Source organism: Magnolia sinica, chromosome 19 (assembly GCF_029962835.1).
Source record: "Magnolia sinica isolate HGM2019 chromosome 19, MsV1, whole genome shotgun sequence".
Lineage (NCBI taxonomy): Eukaryota > Viridiplantae > Streptophyta > Magnoliopsida > Magnoliales > Magnoliaceae > Magnolia > Magnolia sinica.
Window position 1 is genome coordinate 12,360,819 of NC_080591.1, and position 24,646 is coordinate 12,385,464.

Here is a 24,646-nt window from a genome sequence, read left to right on the forward strand (position 1 = left end):
TAGGGCATTAACCCAAACATGAGGCAGATCCAAACCTCAAGTGGACCACACCACACATAGCAATGAGGACAGTGACGCCCACCATTGAAACCTTCCTAGAGCCCACCATGATGTTTATTTTCAATCCAACCTGTCCCTAAGGTCACACAGGCCTGGATGAAGGGAATATATAAATATCAACTTAATCCGAAACTTCTGTAGCCCCCCAGGAAGTTTTCAAGGGTTGGCATTCAATCCCCACTACTTTACGTGTTATGGTCCACTTGAGGTTTGGATATGCCTCATTTTTGGGCTCATGTCTTAAAATTGATCTCGCAAAATGGATGGACGGTTTGGACATAACACATGCACCATGGTGGGGCCCACAAAACACCAAGCAATCCACTTCCCATATAGTCGTAATGTTGGCCATTAAAGTGACATTAACGGTCAAAAATGCAGTGAGATAAAAAGTGTAGAAAAATTAATGAATACAATCCTCCTCTGGTGGGAGTATATGGGTGGACCTGATTGATACGATCATCATCACCTGACCACGTCCTGTTGGAGAGATCGCTCTTCTACTGTAACATCTCAGATTCAGTAACAGGTGGTGCCACCACATGGGCCCGTTTGGATGCACCCTCTAAAGTTTCATTTGATTCAAAAATGACACTTTGAGCTAAACCACCTTTTACTGTTATGAGTTTGGGTGCACTTTCACAGACCCCTTTTGATTCCCCACTAGTAGAAATGAGTGGTCAAAAGACTGAGAAAATCGACAAGGTCGCCCACCTGGTGACTTACAGTTGTGGGCCATCCATGGACAACCCATGACATAGACGATCTTGACCGACCACCCCACCTGAGACTGCAGTCAGGCGACGACAACCATCATACAAAGCTCCAGCCAAGAAATTGTACAGTACAAACAGATTTTCCAATGATCCAGGAAAAACTCCAATGCATCAAATGATTCGAGGCACATCTCAGCATACTGTGGGCACTACTCGAATCAACCCATCGGGCCTCACCTTGGATCGCCAATGGCCAATAGTCTCTCTCATCAGATGACCCCAACACAATGATCAACAAGCCTGCAGATGGATGGTCGAAAAATCCTTTGCAGTGGAGTTAAAAATCCATTTTGATCAAACGTGGACGATCATATATCCCATGAGAGCAATTTTTGGGCCATGGAGCACCAAGGCGTCCCAAAATCCATCGTTGGACCGTCCACATTGCCCGACCTGATGCTAGGGCGTTGCATCATACTATGGTGCATTCTATCATGGGATCATTCCTCCTGTGCAATAGGATTGCATCATTCATCTAAGGAAAACAAGCCGTACAATTTGAAATTTTGAAACAGACTTCACAGCACTATCCATTTTCAGAACTGGGCCACATCATTGCAACAGCTTTTGCACGAACCCAAATATTATTTCCCATGAACAGCGAGTAAATGACATCCCTATGACCAAACAAATGGCAGAATCTTTGGGTCTGTCCGTCTCCAAAGATTTCTATATTCAATACTAATGTTACATAGAGAAACCAGAAGCTGCAACATACCCGTGTTTGTCCTTTGTCTTCCGGCAGAGTATTTCATCTTCCAACCTGACAATGCCGATGATGATGAAATATGAAATGGAAGCTCCTCGAGCCGCAAGCAAGGAGAGTTGGTGATCCCCACTCCCACACCCAAGTCCTATGTCGAAGCAGAGGCGGCTGGGGCTCATTTGTCGAAAACAGCATTTCAGATTCCAATAGCATCTGGTCAAGACGGATCAAAATAGTTTTATCAGTTTTAGACTTTACTCTAAGATAATTTTTCCAAGATTCCAAGATAGATTTATCATTTTTCTTTTTTGAACAATGACAATATCTAAAGAGAGGCCCAAACTATACAAATATACAAAACAAAAAATTTACAACTCCCCGAAGATGATGCTCATTCTATTACAAGAGATTTAGACCCTATTAAAAACCTCAAAAGCCTGCCTATTGCGATTCCTAAAACATCGATTGTTCCTTTCTAGCCATAGGACGCATATGCCCGCTAGCAAACATAATCACGAGACTTTTCTCCCAATTTTCTCTGTACCCCCACCATGCCACATAAAAAAGAAGCTATCAACATATTTTGGCAAGACCCATAAAACTCCGAACAAAGCGAAAAAACTATCCCACAACCCTTTTGTAAAAGAGCAGTGAAGGAAGAGATGATCCACTGATACCTCATCTTGCAGGCACATCAGACAAATATTCGGAAGAATAAAGCTTCTTTCGCGAAGATAATCTATTCTAAGCAATTTCCTCCCCACTAACCACACAAGCGCCACCACCTTCGGAGGAGCACCATAGCGCCAAATGAACGCTATCGAACAAACCCTACCACTGGAAGTGACCTCATTTACGAGCATGTAGAAGGATTTCGCTGAAAAATTGCTAGACTTGTCTTTTAGCCATTTCCTAGAATCCGGTTATGAGAGTACCAAAGACATCTTTGATAGCAACAACAAACTGATAAATTCTGCAATCTCTTCATCCTCCAAATTCCTCCTATACGGCGAAGCCCATACTACCTCCTCTCTTACTATAGAGAAACAGCTAGCTACCATCAACGCTACCTTGGTTGAGATCCCCAACAAACATGGAAAAAGATCGCTCAACTTGACCCCCCACCCATCTATCCTCCCAAAATCTAATCTTCTTCCCATTCCCCAACAAAAAGCCAACCCCTTCCCATACTCTCTATGTTTTATTGACGCCATAGATTTCCATAAATGTGAAGCCTCGTATAGCGATGATGACCCAGTCCACCACCCCATTTCTTCGACACCATATTTCCTAATTATCACCTCTCCACTGAGAACCCACCTCTACCCCAAACCTCCAAACCCATTTTCCAAACAAGGCTAGGTTCGTATCCTCCAATTTCCTAAACCCTGCTCCCCCTTGATCCCAAGGCTTGCATGCATCTTCCCACTTAATAAGGTAAAATTTATGATTGCCATCCGCTCCTTTCCACAAAAAGTCCCACCTAAGTTTATTCAATTTTTCCAAAACTAACGTCAGACATTTGAAAAGAGACATAATAAACTAGAAGGTTAGACAGACATCACCGCCTTAATCAAAGTAATTCTCCCACACATTGATAACTGACGAGACTTCCACTGATAGAGCTTCGACACCATTTGATTTAATCCAACAAAACTGCCATTTGATGTAGGACGTGGATCAAGCACTTACCTAACGCACATGAACCAGAAGAAGCCCAAGGAGAATTCAACAAATTCAACATGATTTTACAGGTCAACAGGTCGAAATTCCGCAAGAAATTCCAGATTGTTTGCTGGCTGATTTCTGCTAGTTTAGACAAGTCCACAGATCTATCGACAGGTCGAAATACTGTTCAACAGGTCAATAGATTGGGTCAACGGGTTGAAATTCACAAAATTCCCAATTTTAGTCTCTGGACATTTTTGAGCCATTTTGACAGGTTGACTCGATAGGTCGATGACAGGTTGACGGACACGGGAAATTTACGTGATTTTCTGAATTTGTTTCCTAGTTTGATTAGGACTCTTTGATTGCATTTTTAGGATTTGTTTAGGGTTATTTAAAGGGTGCTAAACTCGTTTTTATCATTCAATTCTATCAATAAAATTCCTTGGAAGTTCTACTATTTCTCTCATGGATTCGATAAACCTCGTGGATTCAAGAGTGCCTTGCATTCATAGCTCGAGTGGCAGACTGAGTGAAAGATACCTCGTTTCAACACAGATCTGGTATCGATTCCTAGTGGGGGTGGCTAACAGTGAATGTGAACTGACAGTGGGGTGTACTAACCGGCTAACAAAAAAAAAAAAAAAGTGCCTTGTGGATTCAAGGTGTTTATCGATCGAGGAAGATAGTGCTCGACCTCATCATGTCCTCCCAGCATTAATGTAGCTCAAGGCACGGAAATTGTGATTTTCTAAAAGCTCTTTTTTTTTAGTCTATAAACAATTTCATTAAAAGAAAACCACAACCACTAATTACATAGAGACAACCACCACAATTACAGCAGCTGCCAACAAACTGGGAAATGAAAAATAACTTTTAAAACCATCGCCCATTCCATAACATGAAATTTAGCCTTTCTAAACACATCTATGGATTTCCTTTTTTATTCCTAAAATATCGATCATTCCTTTCTAACCACAAGCCCGTATACCCGCTAGTATGCTCAGCTGCCAAATTCTTTTCCCTGTTTTACCTATTCCTCTGCCATACCATGACAAGAGGAAACTATCAATCAAGCTTGGCAACACCCATGATACCCCAAACAGCCGGAAGAAATTACCCACACTTCTCTTACAAAAGAACAGTGAATGAAGAGATGGTCCATAGATTCCACATCTTGATAACAAAGTAAGCAAGCATTTGGGAGGATCATCCTCCTTTTACAGAGACTGACCACTGTTAAAACCTTCTTTCTCCCCACTAGCCAACCAATGCCACTGCCTTCAACAGAGCACCATAGCGCCAGACGAACGACAACAGAGAAAGCCGGTCGCTACCTTCATTTCCAATTAGCATCCAATGGAAGGATTTCACCGATAAACTTACCAGATTTATCTTTTAACCATCTATGCGAATCCGCATTTGTTGTAATTGGAGAAACCTTGGCCAAAACCTCAAGAAGAGCAATAAGTTCTTCAACTTCTTCATCGACTAGATTCCTTCTACACGGTGGCACCCAATGAACTTCATCTCCCCTCATAGAGAAACAACTAGCCGCTCTCATTTCAGGCTCCCTAGCTATTCCCGCTTACCTAGGAAATAAATCACTCAATTTTTTTATCACCTACCCATTTATCCTCCCAAAATCTCACATTTTTCCCATCCCCCAATCTGAAGGCTCAGTTCAAGCTTTCAGGTCATTAACCATGGACCTGTTGAAAAGGTGGAGACTCGGTGAGGATACAAAGTTGGCATGACTCCTGAGTTTTTCCGAGTTTTCTGTGATTCAGTGACTCGCCCGAGTCATGTCACATTGTGGTGTTGGAAAAACAAAATGCACGAAAAGTTGCTTAACATGTTGATATTAATATCATGTTATAATAACTAAATAATAAAATTATGACATCATATTAAGATGATAAACAAGTATCTTTCACCTCAACTTTCTTTCTCTCTATCATTTCATTTCTTGCATGCTCTTTTGTTTTCAATCAGAGCATGTGACTCCACTGATGGCTACAGTTCCGATTCAGGCAGTCAAACGAGAATGACAAAAAACCATGGGCTTGGCAAACTACTAAGGATTCAGCTAGTTTTTAGAACAGGACAGCTCAGGATGGAGCTGCATGACAAGAGTCTCAATACTTGCATGCTTCTGTATGCATGAGGTACTCATACCGTGTTCGATTTATTCTCATAAAATCCTTATTATTTGTTCTCATAAAGCTCAAGTCATATCACATATAGACCCCGAATATTTGATTCATGGGCTGGGCTTTCCTCTTGAAATGGGCCAAGAAAGTGTGCATCAATTTGATAACAGTAAAACATGATAGATTAGATAAATAATGCTATTGGAGAAGACTCATGCAAGTTGGCATGAATCATCACCTCCTCGGGCAGCAACACAGCAAGCATGACTTTATTTGAATAATAAGAAGATTGTGATCGCACCTTTTCGCGCTCAGTGATGCATTTGAATCAGAAACTGCTATTGGAAAAGGAAGATTGCAGGTCACGACATCAAAGGTAGGTTGATAGACAGCATCAATATAATCAGCAAGAACCCGCACTAGCAAACAGAAAATACAGAAAAAATCAAGTAAGATCCCAACTCAAAATCAGAAAAAATAAAGCCAGCCTTATGTGATGCATAAAATTTAAATAAAAATAAAACTGAAATATATGGAAAACTTAAATGGCATGACATACAACAACCTTACATCTGCCTCAAAAAACACTGATTCAGAAAAGCCAACCACACTGTCATAAATCCATTTAAAGTTCTAAGCTGGCTTGATACAGAAATTTCCTGCAAAATTAGTGAGAGAGTATTAAAGCCAAATTGTCTGAGGCAACACATTCAAATTATTAAGCGTATTAACATTATGAGCCAAGATAACATATGTTGTGCTAGATATTGGGTGGATAAATTTCATTAGACAAGTAACTAAAGCTTGTAGCATTCTCAGCACAGAAAAATAACATGGTATCCAAACCAAAAGAACTATAATATAAACAAAAAAAATTATGCATCCAGGCCACCCAAATGGTCTCATTGAGGCCCAGATATGACTGATTTGTGTGATCAGTCCAATGCAAGCATTCAGGTTGCAGATCAAACCCAGATCAGGCCCGCCCAAGGGTCCAAACTACATAGCAGGTCTATCCAAACATTCAGATTGAAGATCTAGACCATGCCAAGGGTCCATACTGACCAATTGACCATCTGAACCTGATCAAAGGTCATGCTGGTTACTCGGACAATGGTCTAATTGGACTTCTGGACTACACTACGGGGCCACGAATGCTACCGTGCACCCTTTTTTTGGGCTTTATACACAACAATATAAGTAAATGAAGCAACTCGTTGGTTGTAATCAAGCTATGCAATAGACTGTTGGAGAGCACTTGATTTTGATCAACCAATCTAATGGTCTATTACATAGCGCCAGTGGGAGTTTTGTGCTCTCATCGTCAGTCAGTCCCAAGGCCAAATAAAGGAGGGTGGTGTCGGGTTGGCAGCCGGGATCAAGCTTTTACCATAACTTCCATCAAAATCCGGACAATGACCTATGATCTAACTGAAGTTATGGCCCCTGATAGAGTGGAATGGCAGAAAAGGATTCACATAGCTGACACAATTAGTTGGGAGAAGGTTCAGATGATGAGGATGATGATGATTTGTAAAAGAGGCCTTTTGACCGTATAGGCCAATACATACATACAGTTGTGTTGAGGTAAGAAAAGTATGATTTGAACTCTTCAATTCCGTTTCCTTAATTTCAGTTTCTTTTCTTTTATTATTACAACCATTTTAAGAGTAGATTTGTTAATTAATAGAGATTATGCCTTGGTTTCTTTAACTCAAACTAGCATTTGTACAAAGGCAGTCAAATTTGTCACCATTTTTTTTAAGGCTAATATATACAGACAAATGTATGGGATGGAATGAAAATGTGATGAAATTTCAATTGAATGAAATTAGTTTCTTTTGTTTTCCTAAGACAGGAATTTTCATGTGGAGTTTAGATTCTGCTAAATCCTTTTGGTCAAACTCTGAATGGTTGTTTTTTGGTGGTGCGATGAATCAATGATGAGCATCCAATGATTCAGTAGCTGATTGTCTGATAAGACTCATCATAGGGTTCATAATTTCACTTGGCAAATCTGGTCCAGACATCAAATCAGAGCAGTCCAACCAGCCGGGTTGAAGATCAAGTACCTGGCTATCTAATTGAAGGTGGGACCACCTCAAGGGTCCAGAATGAGATGATTGATGATGTGGGATGTGGACTAGGTCAAGGGCTTTGATAATGGGTCAAGACTGGTTCAGTGATTGTGGGTCCAGCCCAATTCGACCATTGAACCGGCCTTGACCTGTCATCAAAACCCTTGACCTAGTCCACATGACTGAAAAGCAAGCAGGAACGGTCGCAAGAGGTGTATAATGGGGATGTAGGCCCCAAAAATCCCAATTTGCAGTTATAAAGGCCTGTTCTGCGGGCCCCACGCATTGAGTTGTGCCTAAAGATTTCTTAGGAGATATGGATCCTATAAAAGTTTGTAGCTTGATTCTTTGGAGTCTTTATTTAGTAAAGATTTTGAGAGATTTTATTGGGAGTCTAAAATTAGGTCTCTTTGGTTGTCTTTACGCTAGTATTTTCCAATTATAACAAGTCTTAGTCATTAGGCATTGGTAGTTTTGTATTTTGGGACATTTTGTATCTTGTGGGATCCTTAATAGGATATATTTGTCTTGGAGGGTCTTTAATAGGAAGTGATAAGCATAAGCGAAAAAAGGGAGAATTTAGGCCCATATATGTGTGCTATTTTGGGGATTCATTTCTTAATCTAGAATAATAGAGTTACATGTGTGCGCGCGCGCTTGTAAATGCCATATGGCAATGACAGATTGGAATAAAAGGGAAATGTGAGTTTAGAGGGGAAAAAAGCTCTTGTAGAGGGAGAAAACACTAAAAATCAACTTCATTGAATTGTGGTTTGTGCAATTCTTATCCTCTTCTTTCCTTCTCAACTACCCTGCTACGTCATTGTGGGGTGATGGGGGACATCAGAGGACTTGCTCGGGTGTATTAGAGACAGAGGCGGCCACCCACATCAGTGTAGCTCTCTTTGTGGATGGGAGACGAGTTCCAGATGAGGCCCGCCGGGCCATTTTGAAAACCTCACGTGCATTGGACATGCATCAGGAAGACCCCACTTAGGGATGATGCATGTGGGCTTCTTAAAAGAAAATTTTAGTCATTGAATTTTTATTTCCTGTTGATCCAACCGTTGGATCTTGTCAATCAAGCCAACGAGCTACCAAATCTTCCAGATCTAGGCCCCTTGGACCTAGATCTTTTCATTTATGTTTTTGTTATTTTTAGGATTTATTTGACGGTTAAGATTGATGGTAAGTGTTTTAGTTTACTCATTTTGGATGATGGGCCATGTCACTTAGGTGAGTGGCATATTTGTAATTTTTTAAAAGTTATAATATAAAAGCAAAGGGGAGGTGGATGTCCAACCCTAATGAGAGCTTGAGAAAAGGAGGAAAAAAAAAGGTCGTTATGTTTTTGGGGTATTTTCCTCTTTGTTTTTAGGGTTTGTAAGAAACCCTCTCTTCCAATTGAATTGTGTAAGGGTAGAGTCTTGATGGGTGGTAGATTCCTCCAACATGCTTTCTTCTTCTTTCTCTTCTCCAACAAGGTACTTCACTTCTTCTTTTTCTTCCTTTTTCCCTTATATCTCTTCTAAACCCATCAAAACCCAACCCAATCCACCTCCTTTCTCTTTTTCCCTACTCACCCATAAGTGGACACACACACGTGCGTCCGTACAGGCTGCCACATGTGGGCCCCTTTTTTTTTGAAAATTCACTGACTATATATATATATAAAGAAAAGAGAAAGAAGGAGAAAGGGAGACAAAGCGGGGGAGAAAAGGGACGTCGCCGAGGAGGCAATCAAATCGCTAGACTCCAAGAAAAAGAAAATCTACATCCTTAAAACATATCCACATGTGGGGCCCCTTTTGGTACCTTCCCTCCTTGATTCCCCTCCAGACCTACCTTAATCCCTAGATCCCTAATTCTAAAAAAGAAAAACCATAAATCCCAAAACCCTAACGAAAATCTAACTTTTTTGTAAATCCCTTTCCCAAACTTGATTTTATTGGTGTCATTATCTTTTCACATGGTTGTTACACTACCCATGCTAGATTGGAAGTCCCTACTTCTAAGTGGGTCACTCTCGTAATATTTTATATTTTCGTGCACCACATATGTGATAGCCTAAGCCCTTTGTGTTACAAATATGAATTCTATAAATCTATTATGTGGATATGTTTGGTTTTTTTTTTTTTTTAATAGATAACAGTGATTTTATAAAAAAAAATATAAAAAAATAAAAGAAGAAGAAGCACACAAAAGGAAAAAAGAAAAAACAAGAAAGAAGTGAACTGCTGAGATAGCAGAAAGCTCCTAGTCACCGAGAAAAGACAGATCAACCCTCTTTAAAACATTTACATTAACAGTCCATTCGATGACCAACTTTTTAGCCTTAGAACCTACTATCCTACCAGAAAACGACCGATCATTGAAACACCTATCATTCCTTTCTTCCCAGACAGCCCACCAGATGGCAAGGATAGCTATATGCCAGATGATGGAGATAATTTTACCAAGCTTAAACCCATTCCAATTAGACAACATCTTCGCTGCAGATTCTGGAGTGCACCAACTGACCGAAAATTGCTGACAAAAGTCGGCAAGAATAGAGGAGATGAAAGGGCAATGAACCAGTAAATGATTCACCGATTCTGCGTGACGCGTACAACATAGACAAATGTTAACCGGCTGCATGCCTCTCTTAGACAGGTTACCTATGGTGAGAATTCTATTACGGCTTGCCAACCACCCGAAGCAAATGTACTTAGGCGGGGCCTTGTACTTCCAAATGAATAAGTAGAATTCGCTCGTGATCTGCGCCGCAGGATAGATTGCTGCGTAGAGAGACTTAACAGAGAATGATGTTGTTTTCTCCAATGGCCAAACAATACTATCAGGCTGAGAAGTGATAGTCTTTACTTGAGAGATACAATTCTGAAGCTCCATATATTCGTCAGTTTCACTTTGAGTTAGATTTCTAGTACATCTGATGTCCCAAACTGAATGATCGGGCGTGGAACAGCAGCACCTGTTGATGTATATATTTCTGTCAGGAGCAAGCCTGTATATTTGAGGGAATAGAGTCTTGAGAGAATTTTCGCCACACCAGATATCTTCCCAAAACCTAATCGAGGCACCATGACCCAACTCAAACCTGCTTTTGGAACAGACAGGGTCTTTCGCTTTTAGAATACTCCTCCATATGTAGGAAGCCTTATAATATGAAGATTGTTTAGGCCACCAACCTCCCTGGGACACCCCATATTTGCCCTTAACTATGGAACTCCACAAGGCTTCATTTTCTGAGGCAAATCTCGAGGTCCATTTCCCCAGCAACATTAAATTCATGAGCTTCAGATTCTTGACATTTGTGCCTTCCTCAGTGAACACTTTACACACTTCTTTCCATTCAAGCAAATGGAACTTCCTCTAATTTTCCTTGCCAAACCATAGAAAGTCCCTTCCAATTTTGTCGATGCACTTAATAACCGACCCTGGACAAGTGAACAATGACATAAAATATAGAGGTAGGCTAGAGAGGGCTGCTTTAATGAGGGTCAGTCTCCCACCAAGGGACAAATACCGGCATTTCCAGGAAGCCAGATACTTGTGAAATTTGCTGATGACCCTATCCCATATGTGTTTCGGCGGGGGGCCAATGCAAAGAGGCAGCCAAACAAAGTATGTTGGAATAGACTCTACGCGGCATCCAAGAGTATCGGCATATCTCTGTAAGTGGTGCTGGGGGACATTTACTCCGAGCAATTTGGATTTACTAAAATTGATCCTAAGACCCGAAACAGCTTCAAAACAGCGGATAGCAATAAGAAGATCATCAATTTTTTCTTGCAATGCCTCTGAGAAAATGAGTGTATCATCAGCGAATTGGATATGTGTGAGTGGGACCGCCAATCCTGGCATTGATATTGATAGGGACATCACGCGCACGCACGCCGCCCCCTACACACGTACGCCAGAAGAAGGAGGACCCCCGTCGATGTGGATCGATGACGACGTCCAAGAAGGGCCTCCTAGTTAGGGGACGACATTTTGATTCAAAAGAGTGGGCCCGACAATCAAGAAAGGCCTACCATGGGATCTCATGATCGTAGCCTACTAGTTGAATTGATTTAATATTGTAGGTTTTGCTTATTGTTATTATTTAGAACATCATGAATGTTTCATATTTCTTTGTTTGGTTTTTATTTTAGTTTACTTCATCGCCAAGTAATAGGTTGCGCACATGGCGCAAGTTTTGGGGTATAGGGTTTTCCTATAAATAGGCACCATAGTTCTTTGGATTCATTGAAGATTAATAAAAAATTCTGCGTTTTCCTACTTTCTGAGCTGTGAAGCCTAATTGGGTGCAAAGCCTTCCCTTCTTCGAAGGGTTAATTACCGTGGTGCGACGCCACATATATCCCGATTCGCCCCCGGCTTCTTCCATCCATATTTCTCCTCCTACAAGCATTCCATCTGCAAATCTTGTAGCCATTTTTCTTTCTACAGTAGATTTCCAGAATCTGGCTCTGCAGGAGGGCTGAAACTTCGGCGGAACACCAGGCACAAACCGTGCATCGGATCGAGCTGAGATTTGGGGGTTTTGGAGTCCATCCCTAGCCGACCAAGGCCAAGGTAGCCTTTTACTGAATAGTGGGCCCCCACACACGTACGGCCGTGATCACACGCACGTGCGTCTAGGCCATTGTTGTTGTCTGCGCGTGGGAACTGCCCTCCGGTTCAGGTTTCCTTCTTCTTTTACTCTCTTATGCTTTCTTTTTTGGTTTATTATTTATAAACCCTAGCCCTAGATTGTTCTAAATCCTAGAGTCTTGATGGGTGGTAGATTCCTCCAACATGCTTTCTTCTTCTTTCTCTTCTCCAACAAGGTACTTCACTTCTTCTTTTTCTTCCTTTTTCCCTTATATCTCTTCTAAACCCATCAAAACCCAACCCAATCCACCTCCTTTCTCTTTTTCCCTACTCACCCATAAGTGGACACACACACGTGCGTCCGTACAGGCTGCCACATGTGGGCCCCTTTTTTTTTGAAAATTCACTGACTATATATATATATAAAGAAAAGAGAAAGAAGGAGAAAGGGAGACAAAGCGGGGGAGAAAAGGGACGTCGCCGAGGAGGCAATCAAATCGCTAGACTCCAAGAAAAAGAAAATCTACATCCTTAAAACATATCCACATGTGGGGCCCCTTTTGGTACCTTCCCTCCTTGATTCCCCTCCAGACCTACCTTAATCCCTAGATCCCTAATTCTAAAAAAGAAAAACCATAAATCCCAAAACCCTAACGAAAATCTAACTTTTTTGTAAATCCCTTTCCCAAACTTGATTTTATTGGTGTCATTATCTTTTCACATGGTTGTTACACTACCCATGCTAGATTGGAAGTCCCTACTTCTAAGTGGGTCACTCTCGTAATATTTTATATTTTCGTGCACCACATATGTGATAGCCTAAGCCCTTTGTGTTACAAATATGAATTCTATAAATCTATTATGTGGATATGTTTGGTTTTTTTTTTTTTTTAATAGATAACAGTGATTTTATAAAAAAAAATATAAAAAAAAAAAAAAAAGAAAAAACAAGAAAGAAGCGAATTGTTGAGATAACAGAAAGCTCCTAATCACCGAGAAAAGACATATCAACCCTCTTTAAAACATTTACATTAACAGCCGATTCGATGACCAGCCTTTTAGCCTTAGATCCTACTACCCTACTAGAAGACGACCGATCATTGAAACACCTATCATTCCTTTCTTCCCAGACAGCCTACCAGATGGCAAGGATACGCCAGATGATGGAGTTAATTTTACCAAGCTTAAACCCATTCCAATCAAATGACATCTTAGCTGCAGATTCTGGAGCGCACCAACTGACCGAAAATTGCTGACAAAAGTCGGCAAGAATAGAGGAGATGAAATGGCAATGAACCAGTAAATGATTCACCGATTCTGCGTGACGCGTACAACATAGACAAATGTTAACCGGCTGCATGCCTCTCTTAGACAGGTTACCTATGGTGAGAATTCTATTACGGCTTGCCAACCACCCGAAGCAAATGTACTTAGGCGGGGCCTTGTACTTCCAAATGAATAAGTAGAATTCGCTCGTGATCTGCGCCGCAGGATAGATTGCTGCGTAGAGAGACTTAACAGAGAATGATGTTGTTTTCTCCAATGGCCAAACAATACTATCAGGCTGAGAAGTGATAGTCTTTACTTGAGAGATACAGTTCTGGAGCTCCATATATTCATCAGTTTCACTTTGATTTAGATTTTTAGTACATCTGATGTCCCAAACAGAGTGATCGAGCATGGAAAAGGAACGCCTGTTGATGAATATATTTCTGTCAGGAGCAAGTCTGTAAATTTAAGGGAATAGAGACTTGAGAGAATTTTCGCCACACCAGATATCTTCCCAAAACCTAATCGAGGCACCATGACCCAACACACAACTGTTGTTCGAACAGACAGGGTCTTTCGCTTTTAGAATACCCCTCCATACGTAGGAAGCCTTATAATAGGAAGATTGTTTAGGCCACCAACCTCCCTGGGACACCCCATATTTACCCTTAACTATGGAACTCCACAAGGCATCATTTTCCGAGGCAAATCTCCAGGTCCATTTCCCCAATAACGCTAAATTCATGAGCTTCAGATTCTTGACGTTTGCGCCTCCCTCACTGAACACTTTACACACTTCTTTCCATTCGAGCAAATGGAACTTCCTCTGATTATCCTTACCAAACCACAGAAAGTCCCTTCTAATTTTGTCGATGCACTTAATAACCGACCCTGGACAAGTGAACAATGACATAAAATATAGAGGTAGGCTAGAGAGGGCTGCTTTAATGAGGGTCAGTCTCCCACCAAGGGACAAATACCGGCATTTCCAGGAAGCCAGATACTTGTGAAATTTGCTGATGACCCTATCCCATATGTGTTTCGGCGGGGGGCCAATGCAAAGAGGCAGCCAAACAAAGTATGTTGGAATAGACTCTACGCGGCATCCAAGAGTATCGGCATATCTCTGTAAGTGGTGCTGGGGGACATTTACTCCGAGCAATTTGGATTTACTAAAATTGATCCTAAGACCCGAAACAGCTTCAAAACAGCGGATAGCAATAAGAAGATCATCAATTTTTTCTTGCAATGCCTCTGAGAAAATGAGTGTATCATCAGCGAATTGGATATGTGTGAGTGGGACCGCCAATCCTGGCATTGATATTGATAGGGACATCACGCGCACGCACGCCGCCCCCTACACACGTACGCCAGAAGAAGGAGGACCCCCGTCGATGTGGATCGATGACGACGTCCAAGAAGGGCCTCCTAGTTAGGGGACGACATTTTGATTCAAAAGAGTGGGCCCGACAATCAAGAAAGGCCTACCATGGGATCTCATGATCGTAGCCCCATTATGCATGGTCATAAGCCTTGGTAACATCCAGTTTGCAGAAAACACCTTCAGACTTAGCCTTGTGGCAGGAATGAAGAACTTCATTAGCGATAAGAGCTTCATCAGTGATCTGCCTGCCTTTAATGAATGAATTCCGATTACTAGAGATGAGCAACTCAATGACTTTAGAAAGCCGGGAGGATAAAACTTTCGCAAGGATTTTGTAAGGGCTCCCGATTAGACTAATGGGCCTGAATTCAGCAAAAGAAGCAGCACCCACCACCTTAGGAATGAGCGAAATAAAGGTTGCACCAAGCCCCTTCGATAATCTACCTCTTTCATGGAATTCCTGGAGAAACGAAAGAACATCGATCCGAACAGTTTGCCAGAAAGTCTGATAGAAACTAATCGGAAAGCCATCCAGTCCTAGAGACTTGTCCCCACCCAACGCATCAACTACCGCCTTGACCTCTTCTTCAGAGAATTGAGATTCCAACTGATGAGCATCAGCAACCTACAAACAATTGAAAGAAATGTTATCTAATCTCGGTCTAACCCAATTGTCAATCGACAGGACGTCTCATACCTACCCGTCCAGACCCAGCAATCTCTTTTTTGTCCTCGACTCTGCTTCCCTTATCGAAAATGCTAAGGATGGCCTTAGACCAAGAGTGCATATTGGCCATATTATGGAAGAACTTAGTATTCTTGTCCCCCTCAGCGATCCATTTGATTCTGGATTTAATCCTCCACGAGGATTCCTCTTCCTAAGCTTTACTTGAGAGCTCCTGAATTATAGATATGCGCCTGACCAGCATCTCTTTCGACATCGACCTAGATTCCGATTCAACGTCTATTGATTGGAGGTCTGATAGAAGGACTTCAATTTCAACCTCTCTCTTTTGAGTCACCTCCTGCCGCCATTCCTTGAGCTTAGTCTTGAGAAGTCTGAGTTTACATAGCAATCGAAGACCAGCATACCCTTCCACCTGGAAAGACTACCACCATTCAATGATCTTCTGCCGAAGACCCTCAGACTGGAGTCAAGCAGTGTTAAACCTGAAAGGTTTCGGGCCCCAATTGTCTTCTTCCTCACTTAAGAGAAGAGGGCAGTGGTCTGATGTAGTGCGAGGCATGACGAGTTGCTTAATTGTCGGGAAAGTCTTGATCCACTCCGGAGAGAGAAGAAATCTGTCGAGCCAAGATTGGATAGGATTTGCCCGCCCATCGGATCATGTGAATCTGGCACCTAGAAGAGGTAAATCGATGAGTTGCTCCTGTTGAATCCATTCGGAGAAGCGCAGCATTCCAGGGGAAGGCCTTCTACTTCTGGAATAATCCTCCGCAAAGTGAGTGACATTGAAGTCACCAACCACACACGAAGGCCCCGAGAAAGACTCTCTAGCCTGAGTGAGCTCTTCCCAAAAAGCAGACCTGAGAGAGTCATTGGTAGGCCCATAGATAACAGTCAGCAAGCATTTAACAGAAGAAGATTTATCTTGATGAATAACTGTCAACGAAAAGGTGCCAGCAGTGGAAGAGATGAGATCTCACTTGGACGATTTCCATGCAATGAGTATCCCACCCGAACTTCCCACCGCATCCACCGTTAAGTACTTTGCATCCCTTTCCTTCCACAGAGAAGCCAGAAGATAATCCTTGAACCGGGAGACCTTCGTTTCTTGAAAGCACACTACATATGGGTTTTTTCTGCTAATGGACGCTTTCATCAAGCTCCTTTTGTGTTCAGAGCCCAGCCCCCTGACGTTCCAAGAAATGATCTTTATTGACTCACTACACTTCCCCGATTACCCTGACGCCTTGGTTTTGACGTAGAAGCCGATATAAAACCAAGGCTCGCTTCTAGGCGTTGCAACTCACGACTGCCTGAAATCTTAAGTAAATGTTTTGGTGAAGATCGACACTTCCCAATAGGTCTGCCTCTGTTTTCTATGCATTGGAATAAAGCAACGTAATCCTCCAATCTGTCCTCGAAAGAGAGGCCAAGGGATCTCCCCACCTTTCCGATGGCTTCTCTGATCCATCGTTTCTTCTGAATTTTAGTCAGCAAGTCAGCTCTATTCGTATCAGACGGTTGCAGATCTATCTGGGAGTCGGCAATCATTTGTAGAGGTTCCGCCATAAGGATATGAGAGGGATCGTTGTCTTGGAAAAGAGTAATCGGACCCATTTCTAAGGCATCAACAGGAGGAGATGAACAGGAATGGGAGATAAGCGAGGAAGGCCACGATTGGAAATCAGACTAACTACGATCAGACAGAAGGCGGCCGATCGACTCAGCGTCTTCAGACCATGGGTTTGGCGACGAGGTAGGAGGAATGGAGGAGGTGATAGCTAAGGAACCCGAGACCGGGAGGGTGAGAGAGGCTTCCAGCGAGTCCGGTTGCATATGGGAAGCACTACGTATGACGCAAAAGGGGAGAAAACACTTGAGAGTCTGTCATCTGTCCCGAAGTTGTACACGAGCGTCGATTGAGACGGTCCACGTGTTCCCTGGAAGGCATGTATCTTGTCGAAGAAGAAACCATCCCGCTCTCCTCTAAATCCACGCATCCCTCTTTGCATGTCTCGATAGGAGAGACAAACAGGTCTGATCTTGACACGGGGCGGTGAAGGGACCGGTTAAAGGACATATGCTGCTAGTTAAGAGAGGGACTCTGAATTACCTTATGGATAATCTGGTAGCGGGACTCTGAATTACCTTCCGGATAATCTGGTAGCGGGATATATATATATGTATATATATATATATATATATATATATATATATATATATATATATGTATATATATATATATATAGGGCCTCTTTTGGAGGGTTTGTACATATCATACAGTTGCTATATGTGGAAGTTTCAGAAGATTTTGATTCTTTATATTTAGTTTCCCTAGTTGGATTGGTTTGTCAATTGCAAGTTGAGTAACTTAAGGTTACAAGTTGAGTGGATTTAGTGCAAGGTCTATTAAGGGCCAATAGAAAGCAAAGGAAGGTTTTAGAGACATTTATTCTAGAGTCTTAACTGAACCAATAAATAGGCCATTGGGCATGTTGAGAACAATGATTGATCATTTGACTGATTGAATAAAGTTGACATTTTTTTATCTATCTATCTTGTAATTGAACCTACAAATAGGCCATTGGGCATGCTAAGAACAATGATTGATCATTTGATTGATTGAATAAAGTTGACATCTATCTATCTACTACAAGTGAAGAGTTGAAGGTTTCATTTTCTAATTAATTAGTAACCTCTCCCAATTCAATAGTTTCAAATTGCTACCTCAGAAACTTCTGTAGAGAAGAGAATCTACCAAGATGGCACAGATTATACTTAGCGAAACAGATATTCCATCTTGCAGGCTATGATTTAACAACAATTAGGGCTGTACACGAGCAGAGTTAGCTTGGTAACTCGCTCGATTCGACTCGGTTCGAAACTGAGTTCGAGCCGAGTCGAGCTAATTTTTTTAGCTCGAAAAATTTTCGAACCGAGTTCGAGCTTGCCCGAGCTCGACTCGACTCAACTCGGATCGATTCAGTTCGGTGACTCGGTTACTTTGATATTGTTGTTGCTCACCAAGTGTTTGATGAAATGACTCAATGAAGTGTGGCTGGTGGCAAGGAAGGTACGTATATGAAAAAAAAATACCCTTTTTTTCTTGATTTTTATGTGGTTTACAAGGTGTTTGATGAAATACCTGTAAATCCATCGCTGCTGTTTTACATACAGCAAGATTTTGAAAGTGCAGTTCATGTATTTGTGAAAATGTTGCACAGACGAACTCGGCTCGATCTTGGCTTGAACTTAGCTCGAACTGGCCCGAGCTACTAACCGAACCGAGCTGAGCTAGCCAGTCAGGCTCGTGGACCGAGTCGAGCCAAGTCCAAGCTAAGGTCAGCAAGGGGCCGAGCTGAGTCAAGTTGTGCCAAGCTCGACTCTGATCGACTCGTGTACACCTCTAACAACAGTTGACAGGACTTTGTTTTTGTTTTTTGTTTTTTGGTTTTTTGTTTTTTTGTTCGAGGTGAACCAACTGAAGTCAACCACACTTTAAAATATAAGTTAAACACTTTCTTTTTTCTTTTTTCTTTTTTACTTTTTTCTTTTTTTTTTTAGATAACAAAACTTTTCTTGAAAAGGTTTCGAGATGGTGCAAAAGGCATCAAGCTAACTTAAAGAAGAAGAAAAAAAAAAAAAAGAACAATCCTTTAAAGCATCTATACAGTAGGCCCAATTAGCCAGACAGAGCTTCAGCATACTAAAAGCCTCAACTATTGAATTGCTCCTGTTATCAAAACATCTCCCATTCCTTCCCTCCCCCCCCCCCCAGACCAGGCAGGCAAGTGTGTTTGTCTCCATGGGGTTTACTTCCCAATCCTTACCCCATGCCATGACATCACATGTGACGACTAAAGGGGGGTAAATGTGCGATGGGGTTCGCATGGGTCGGGCTACATGGCAGGCTCTCCTTATTTCCGCCGACCACATTTAATGCCTCTACTTGAGAGCATGAACATGTGTCGTGCAATGACGCCACGTTTCCTCCAAGCCCTAACCCCGAGTCTCCACCTAGTAGCTGATCTTACTTCTCTTCTACCCAAACCTCAACTCCGAGCTTGTCTTCGCACCTGAGCCTCGTATCTCACCTGAACCTGACTCCCAACCTACCATGTGCCTCCCTACAATCATCTCCACCGCTACCTATCCTCTCACAACCAATGGGCGATGAGCACATCATCACTCCCTCATCTAGTGCTCCACAAGAGCATCATAACCTTGAGAGTCTTCGTCCACCATCTCCTCTCCCCTTCTCCTTCCGAACCCCTGCCTCCTCTTTACACCTTCCTTTCCTCTTTACTGGCCCTCAACTCTCCATCAGAACCTTGAGAGTCACCCTCTCTTCCCCCATGACGACTGAGATCTTTGTTGATCGCTTCTTTTACACAGAGGCATGCCATTCTCACATCTGTGCCACCTGTCGTCGGATCTACCACCACCACCTCCTAAACACGACCCCACCAAGACGAATATCTCCATGAACCACAACTTAATGAGCAACCCCTACAAAGGCTAAACACTTTCATATATTTGAATCTAGTAAAAACTTTTAACGGCCTCTTGGCATGCGAGAAGTTGTGATTGAATAATATAGAGCCAGCCAAATCCTTTTTTATCAGTAGCCAACCTAATTTGTTTCGAGAAGGAGAAAAAACAAAAAATGAATTGGAAATGGCACCCTCTTTAACATGTTTCGGCTTCCCCTCGGGGCGTTTCAGACAAAAAAAAAAAATGCATGAGTTCTCTAAATCAAAATCTTTTCAAATAAAAAGTCGAGATTCACACCACTACTCCAAACAAGGTGTCCCGTATCGGTATCGGTTGGCGTAACGGTGACCTCCAAAACCGATACGGATACGGGGTCGTAACGGCGATACGGGGGCGTAACGGCCCGTAACGGCGTAAAATTTTTTTTTGCCAAAAAAATAAAAAAAAATATGTATTAAATCCGGAATATTCTAAGCATTCCAAATAGGCATTCATTTATAAATTAGAACATGTTTATGGTGGTGTAACGGTCCACTCTTTGGTGAGAAGCTGTATCGGACTGTCTGATTAATTTTTAAACCAAGTAACCTGAAATTTGACTACAAAATGTATATATTTAATTTTCTAAATATCTAATTTATATACTTAACAATTTAATATCTTTCTCCTAGTAGTTCTTTAAAAAAATGAAATTAAATTTAGGTAGATGGCGTTGCCAATTTCGGTCTGACTTGAAGGGCCAATCAATGCCCCAAATTAGCCTCAAATTCATGCAATTTATTGTCATTATCCCACTTATGTATTAGTGGACATTTATTGGATAGTGAATCATGAAAAAAACCAAAAGGCCCTATTTTAAAAAATAAGACTACACCGAATAACAATTAAAAACTATTCAAATAATTTGATTTTGGCATTGTGAGTTAGCAATTGCAGTTTATAATTTAATTAGTAAATTTTAAATTAATGTCTTTGGTGCAATTTTTTATGGCCTCAAATTAGGTGAGACTTGGATTGTGAAGTGTAGCACACATGTCAAATTTTTTTGGGCCCCACGCATGATGAATGTGTTATATCTAAACCGTCCATTCATTTGACGAGATTGTCTTAAGACTTGACACGAAAAATAATACAGATCTAATTATCAAGTGGACCACACTGCAAAAAGCAATGGGGGATTGAACGTCTACCATTGAAAACTTTTTTGGGCTCACATGACTTTTAGATCAATATAAAATTTGTTTTTCCTTTTCATTCGGGTCTTTTTGACCGTATGAACAAATTGGATGGAAAATAAATGTTACGGTGGGCCTACGAATTGTTTAACGGTGAAAATCATCACCTCCGCTGCTATTTTTAGTGTGGTCCGGACGATCTTTGGATACGATTCATTTTTTAGGTAATGCTATAAAATAATATTTAAAAATAGATGAACAGTGTGGATATAATAAATACATCACTGTGGAGCCTATAAAACTTTGATCTCCTTTGAACCGTTCGTACAACTCGGAGCTCGAGGAGTGTCAGCGCTCGTCTCAGCGTGACACGTACCTACAGCAGTCAGCTGCTGCAAATAAAAAAAAAATGGAGAGAGAGGGAAACGAAAAGAAAAAAAGAAAGAAAGAAAGAAAAGAAAAAGAGGGAAAGAAGAGATTGAGAGAGAGAGAGAGAGAGAAGAAGAAGAAGAAGGAGGAGGAGGAGGACCGCAGCCGCAGCCGCAGCGTCGTAGCAGGCCGAGAAGAGGAAGAAGAAGAAGAAGAAGAAGAAGAAGAGGAAAAGAAAGGAAAAGGTTAGGGTTTTTTTTATTTATTTTCTTTTTCTTTTTTTTTTCCAAGGCCCGTAACAGCCGTTACGGGTCAGTAACGGCCGTTACGTGTACAAAAAAACGACTCAGCCGATACAGCCCCGTATCGCGTAACGGGTACCACCGTTACCGTTACATATCGGCCGTTACGGCCGATACGTAACCGTTTTGGGACACCCTGATTCCAAATGGGCCCTTTGCATAAGAAAAGGAGCAATCTCCTTCTTCTTCTTTTTTTCTTTTGAATAATGGATGCTGAAATGGATGAAATCTCCTTTTTACTGGCCCTCAACTATCCATCAGAACCTTGAGAGTCACCCTCTCTTCCCCCATGACGACTGAGATCTTTGTTGACCGCTTCTTTTACACAGAGGCATGCCATTCTCACCTCTGTGCCACCTGTCGTCGGATCTACTACCACCACCTCCTAAACACGACCCCACCAAGACGAATATCTCCATGAACCACAACTTAATGGGCAACCCCTACAAAGGCTAAACACTTTCATATATTTGAATCAAGTAAAAACTTTTAACGGCCTCTTGGCATGCAAGAAGTTGTGATTGAACAATATAGAGCCAGCCAAATCCTTTTTTATCAGTAGCCAACCTATTTTGTTTCGAGAAGGAGAAAAAACAAAAAATGAATTGGAAATGGCACCCTCTTTAACATGTTTCGGGTTCCCCTCGAGGCGTTTCGGACAAAAAAAAAAATGCATGAGTTCTCTAAATCAAAATCTTTTCAGATAAAAAGTCGAGATTCACACCACTATTCCAAATGGGCCCTACGCATAAGAAAAGGAGCAATCTCCTTTTCTTTTTTTTTTCTTCTGAGTAATGGATGCTGAAATGGATGAGATCTCCTATTTACTGGCCCTCAACTCTCCATCAGAACCTTGAGAGTCACCCTCTCTTCCCCCATGACGACTGAGATCTTTGTTGATCGCTTCTTTTACACAGAGGCATGCCATTCTCACTTCTGTGCCACCTGTTGCCGGATCTACTACCACCACCTCCTAAACACGACCCCACCAAGACGAATATCTCCATGAACCACAACTTAATGGGCAACCCCTACAAAGGCTAAACACTTTCATATATTTGAATCAAGTAAAAACTTTTAACGGCCTCTTGGCATGCGAGAAGTTGTGATTGAATAATATAGAGTCAGCCAAATCCTTTTTTATCAGTAGCCAACCTATTTTGTTTCGAGGAGAAAAAACAAAAAATGAATTGGAAATGGCACCCTCTTTAACATGTTTCAGCTTCCCCTCGGGGCGTTTCGGACAAGAAAAAAAAAATTTGCATGAGTTCTCTAAATCAAAATCTTTTCACATAAAAAGTCGAGATTCACACCATTATTCCAAATGGGCCCTACGCATAAGAAAAGGAGCAATCTCCTTTTTTTTTCTTTTGAGTAATGGATGTTGAAATGGATGAAATCTCCTTTTTACTGGCCCTCAACTCTCCATTAGAACCTTGAGAGTCACCGTCTCTTCCCCCATGACGACTGAGATCTTTGTTGATCGCTTCTTTTACACAGAGGCATGCCATTCTCACCTCTGTGCCACCTGTCGTCGGATCTACTACCACCACCTCCTAAACACGACCCCACCAAGACGAATATCTCCATGAACCACAACTTAATGGGCAACCCCTACAAAGGCTAAACACTTTCATATATTTGAATCAAGTAAAAACTTTTAACAGCCTCTTGGCATGCGAGAAGTTGTGATTGAATAATATAGAGTCAGCCAAATCCTTTTTTATCAGTAGCCAACCTAATTTGTTTCGAGAAGGAGAAAAAACAAAAAATGAATTGGAAATGGCACCCTCTTTAACATGTTTCGGCTTCCCCCCGGGGCATTTTGGACAAAAAAAAATGCATAAGTTCTCTAAATCAAAATCTTTTCAGAAAAAAAGTCGAGATTCACACCACTATTCCAAATGGGCCCCACGCATAAGAAAAGGAGCAATCTCCTTTTTTTTTTCCTTTTGAGTAATGGATGCTGAAATGGATGAATGGCAAGACGATAGGTAACAATAAACACAGTTGAAGGAACTAAGAGTAGCACCGATAGGCACTAATAAGATGGGGGAAAGTAAGCTTACATGGTTTGGTCATGTGTGACGGAGGGAAGAATTGCATTGATTAGGAGTGAGTTGGTACAAGTTTAAGACTCTAGAAGGGCAAAGGAAAAGCCCAAAAGGACATGGCTGCGGTTAGTAAGAAAATACATGATGACCTATGGTCTAACCGAAGTTATGGCCCTTAATAGAGTGGAGTTGCATAACAGGATTCATGTAGTCGATCCCAATTAATTGGGGCAAGGCTTAGATGTTGATGTTGATGTTGATGTTGATGTTGATGTTGATGTTGATGTTGATGATGATGATGACGTCGATGATGACAATGATGACGATGAAAGGTTTTTTTGAAAATGAAAGAAAAAGAAACAACGGGGCCCATAGAGGGCCAATACAACATGGAAAATACAAAATAAAAGAGAAGGGCATTGCAACAATGCACTTCTACCCAACTTAGAAATAACAGACAAATGAGAGAGTCTTTGCCCATGCCTCCTTTAGCTAGATGATCTGCTTTAGCATTTGCCTCCTGAGGAAATGTCCAAAGACAAGTTTTGCCCTTAACGCACATCACAAACTTCTCTAGTAAGAGTTTCCAATCTCCAGGGACAAGAGAGGCTGCCACCCCCAAGATATGGAATTTCTGGACTCACCTTCAAACCAGTGAGATCTCTATTTCTATGAATATCTAACACTATTCAGTGATGATGGAAAGAAGTTTAAACTTACTTGACAATAGGAGATCATGTATTCGTGTGCGTGTGTGTGTGTGTGGAGCTAGATGTATGTTAAGTATTTTATTGTGTATGGGTGTGTTATGTTTTGGTGCTCCCCCACCATGTCATTTCATTTAGGGTTTTATACTAAAATATTAGGGTTATCATCA

The 24,646-nt window shown here is 41.5% G+C and overlaps 1 protein-coding gene across 8 annotated transcripts in view; it reads right to left on the bottom strand.

Moving 5' to 3' along the window:
• Positions 1 to 1,369: 1,369 nt before the first annotated feature.
• Positions 1,370 to 24,646, bottom strand: part of LOC131234761 (uncharacterized) — a 32,197-nt gene continuing 8,920 nt past the window's right edge. For 5 of the 8 annotated variants that reach the window (XM_058231708.1, XM_058231707.1, XM_058231705.1 and 2 more), the window contains 3 exons: positions 5,934 to 6,022; positions 5,665 to 5,782; positions 1,370 to 1,755 (listed from right to left, as the gene is read on the bottom strand). Coding sequence is in view for 4 of the 8 variants with exons in the window: in XM_058231705.1 (XP_058087688.1) it covers positions 5,997 to 6,022 (26 nt within the window). In the remaining 4 variants the exon portion in view is untranslated. Of the gene's footprint in view, positions 1,756 to 5,664; positions 5,783 to 5,928; positions 6,023 to 24,646 lie in introns of all 8 variants that reach the window. The other 3 variants (XM_058231706.1, XM_058231703.1, XM_058231701.1) reach the window with 1 other exon arrangement.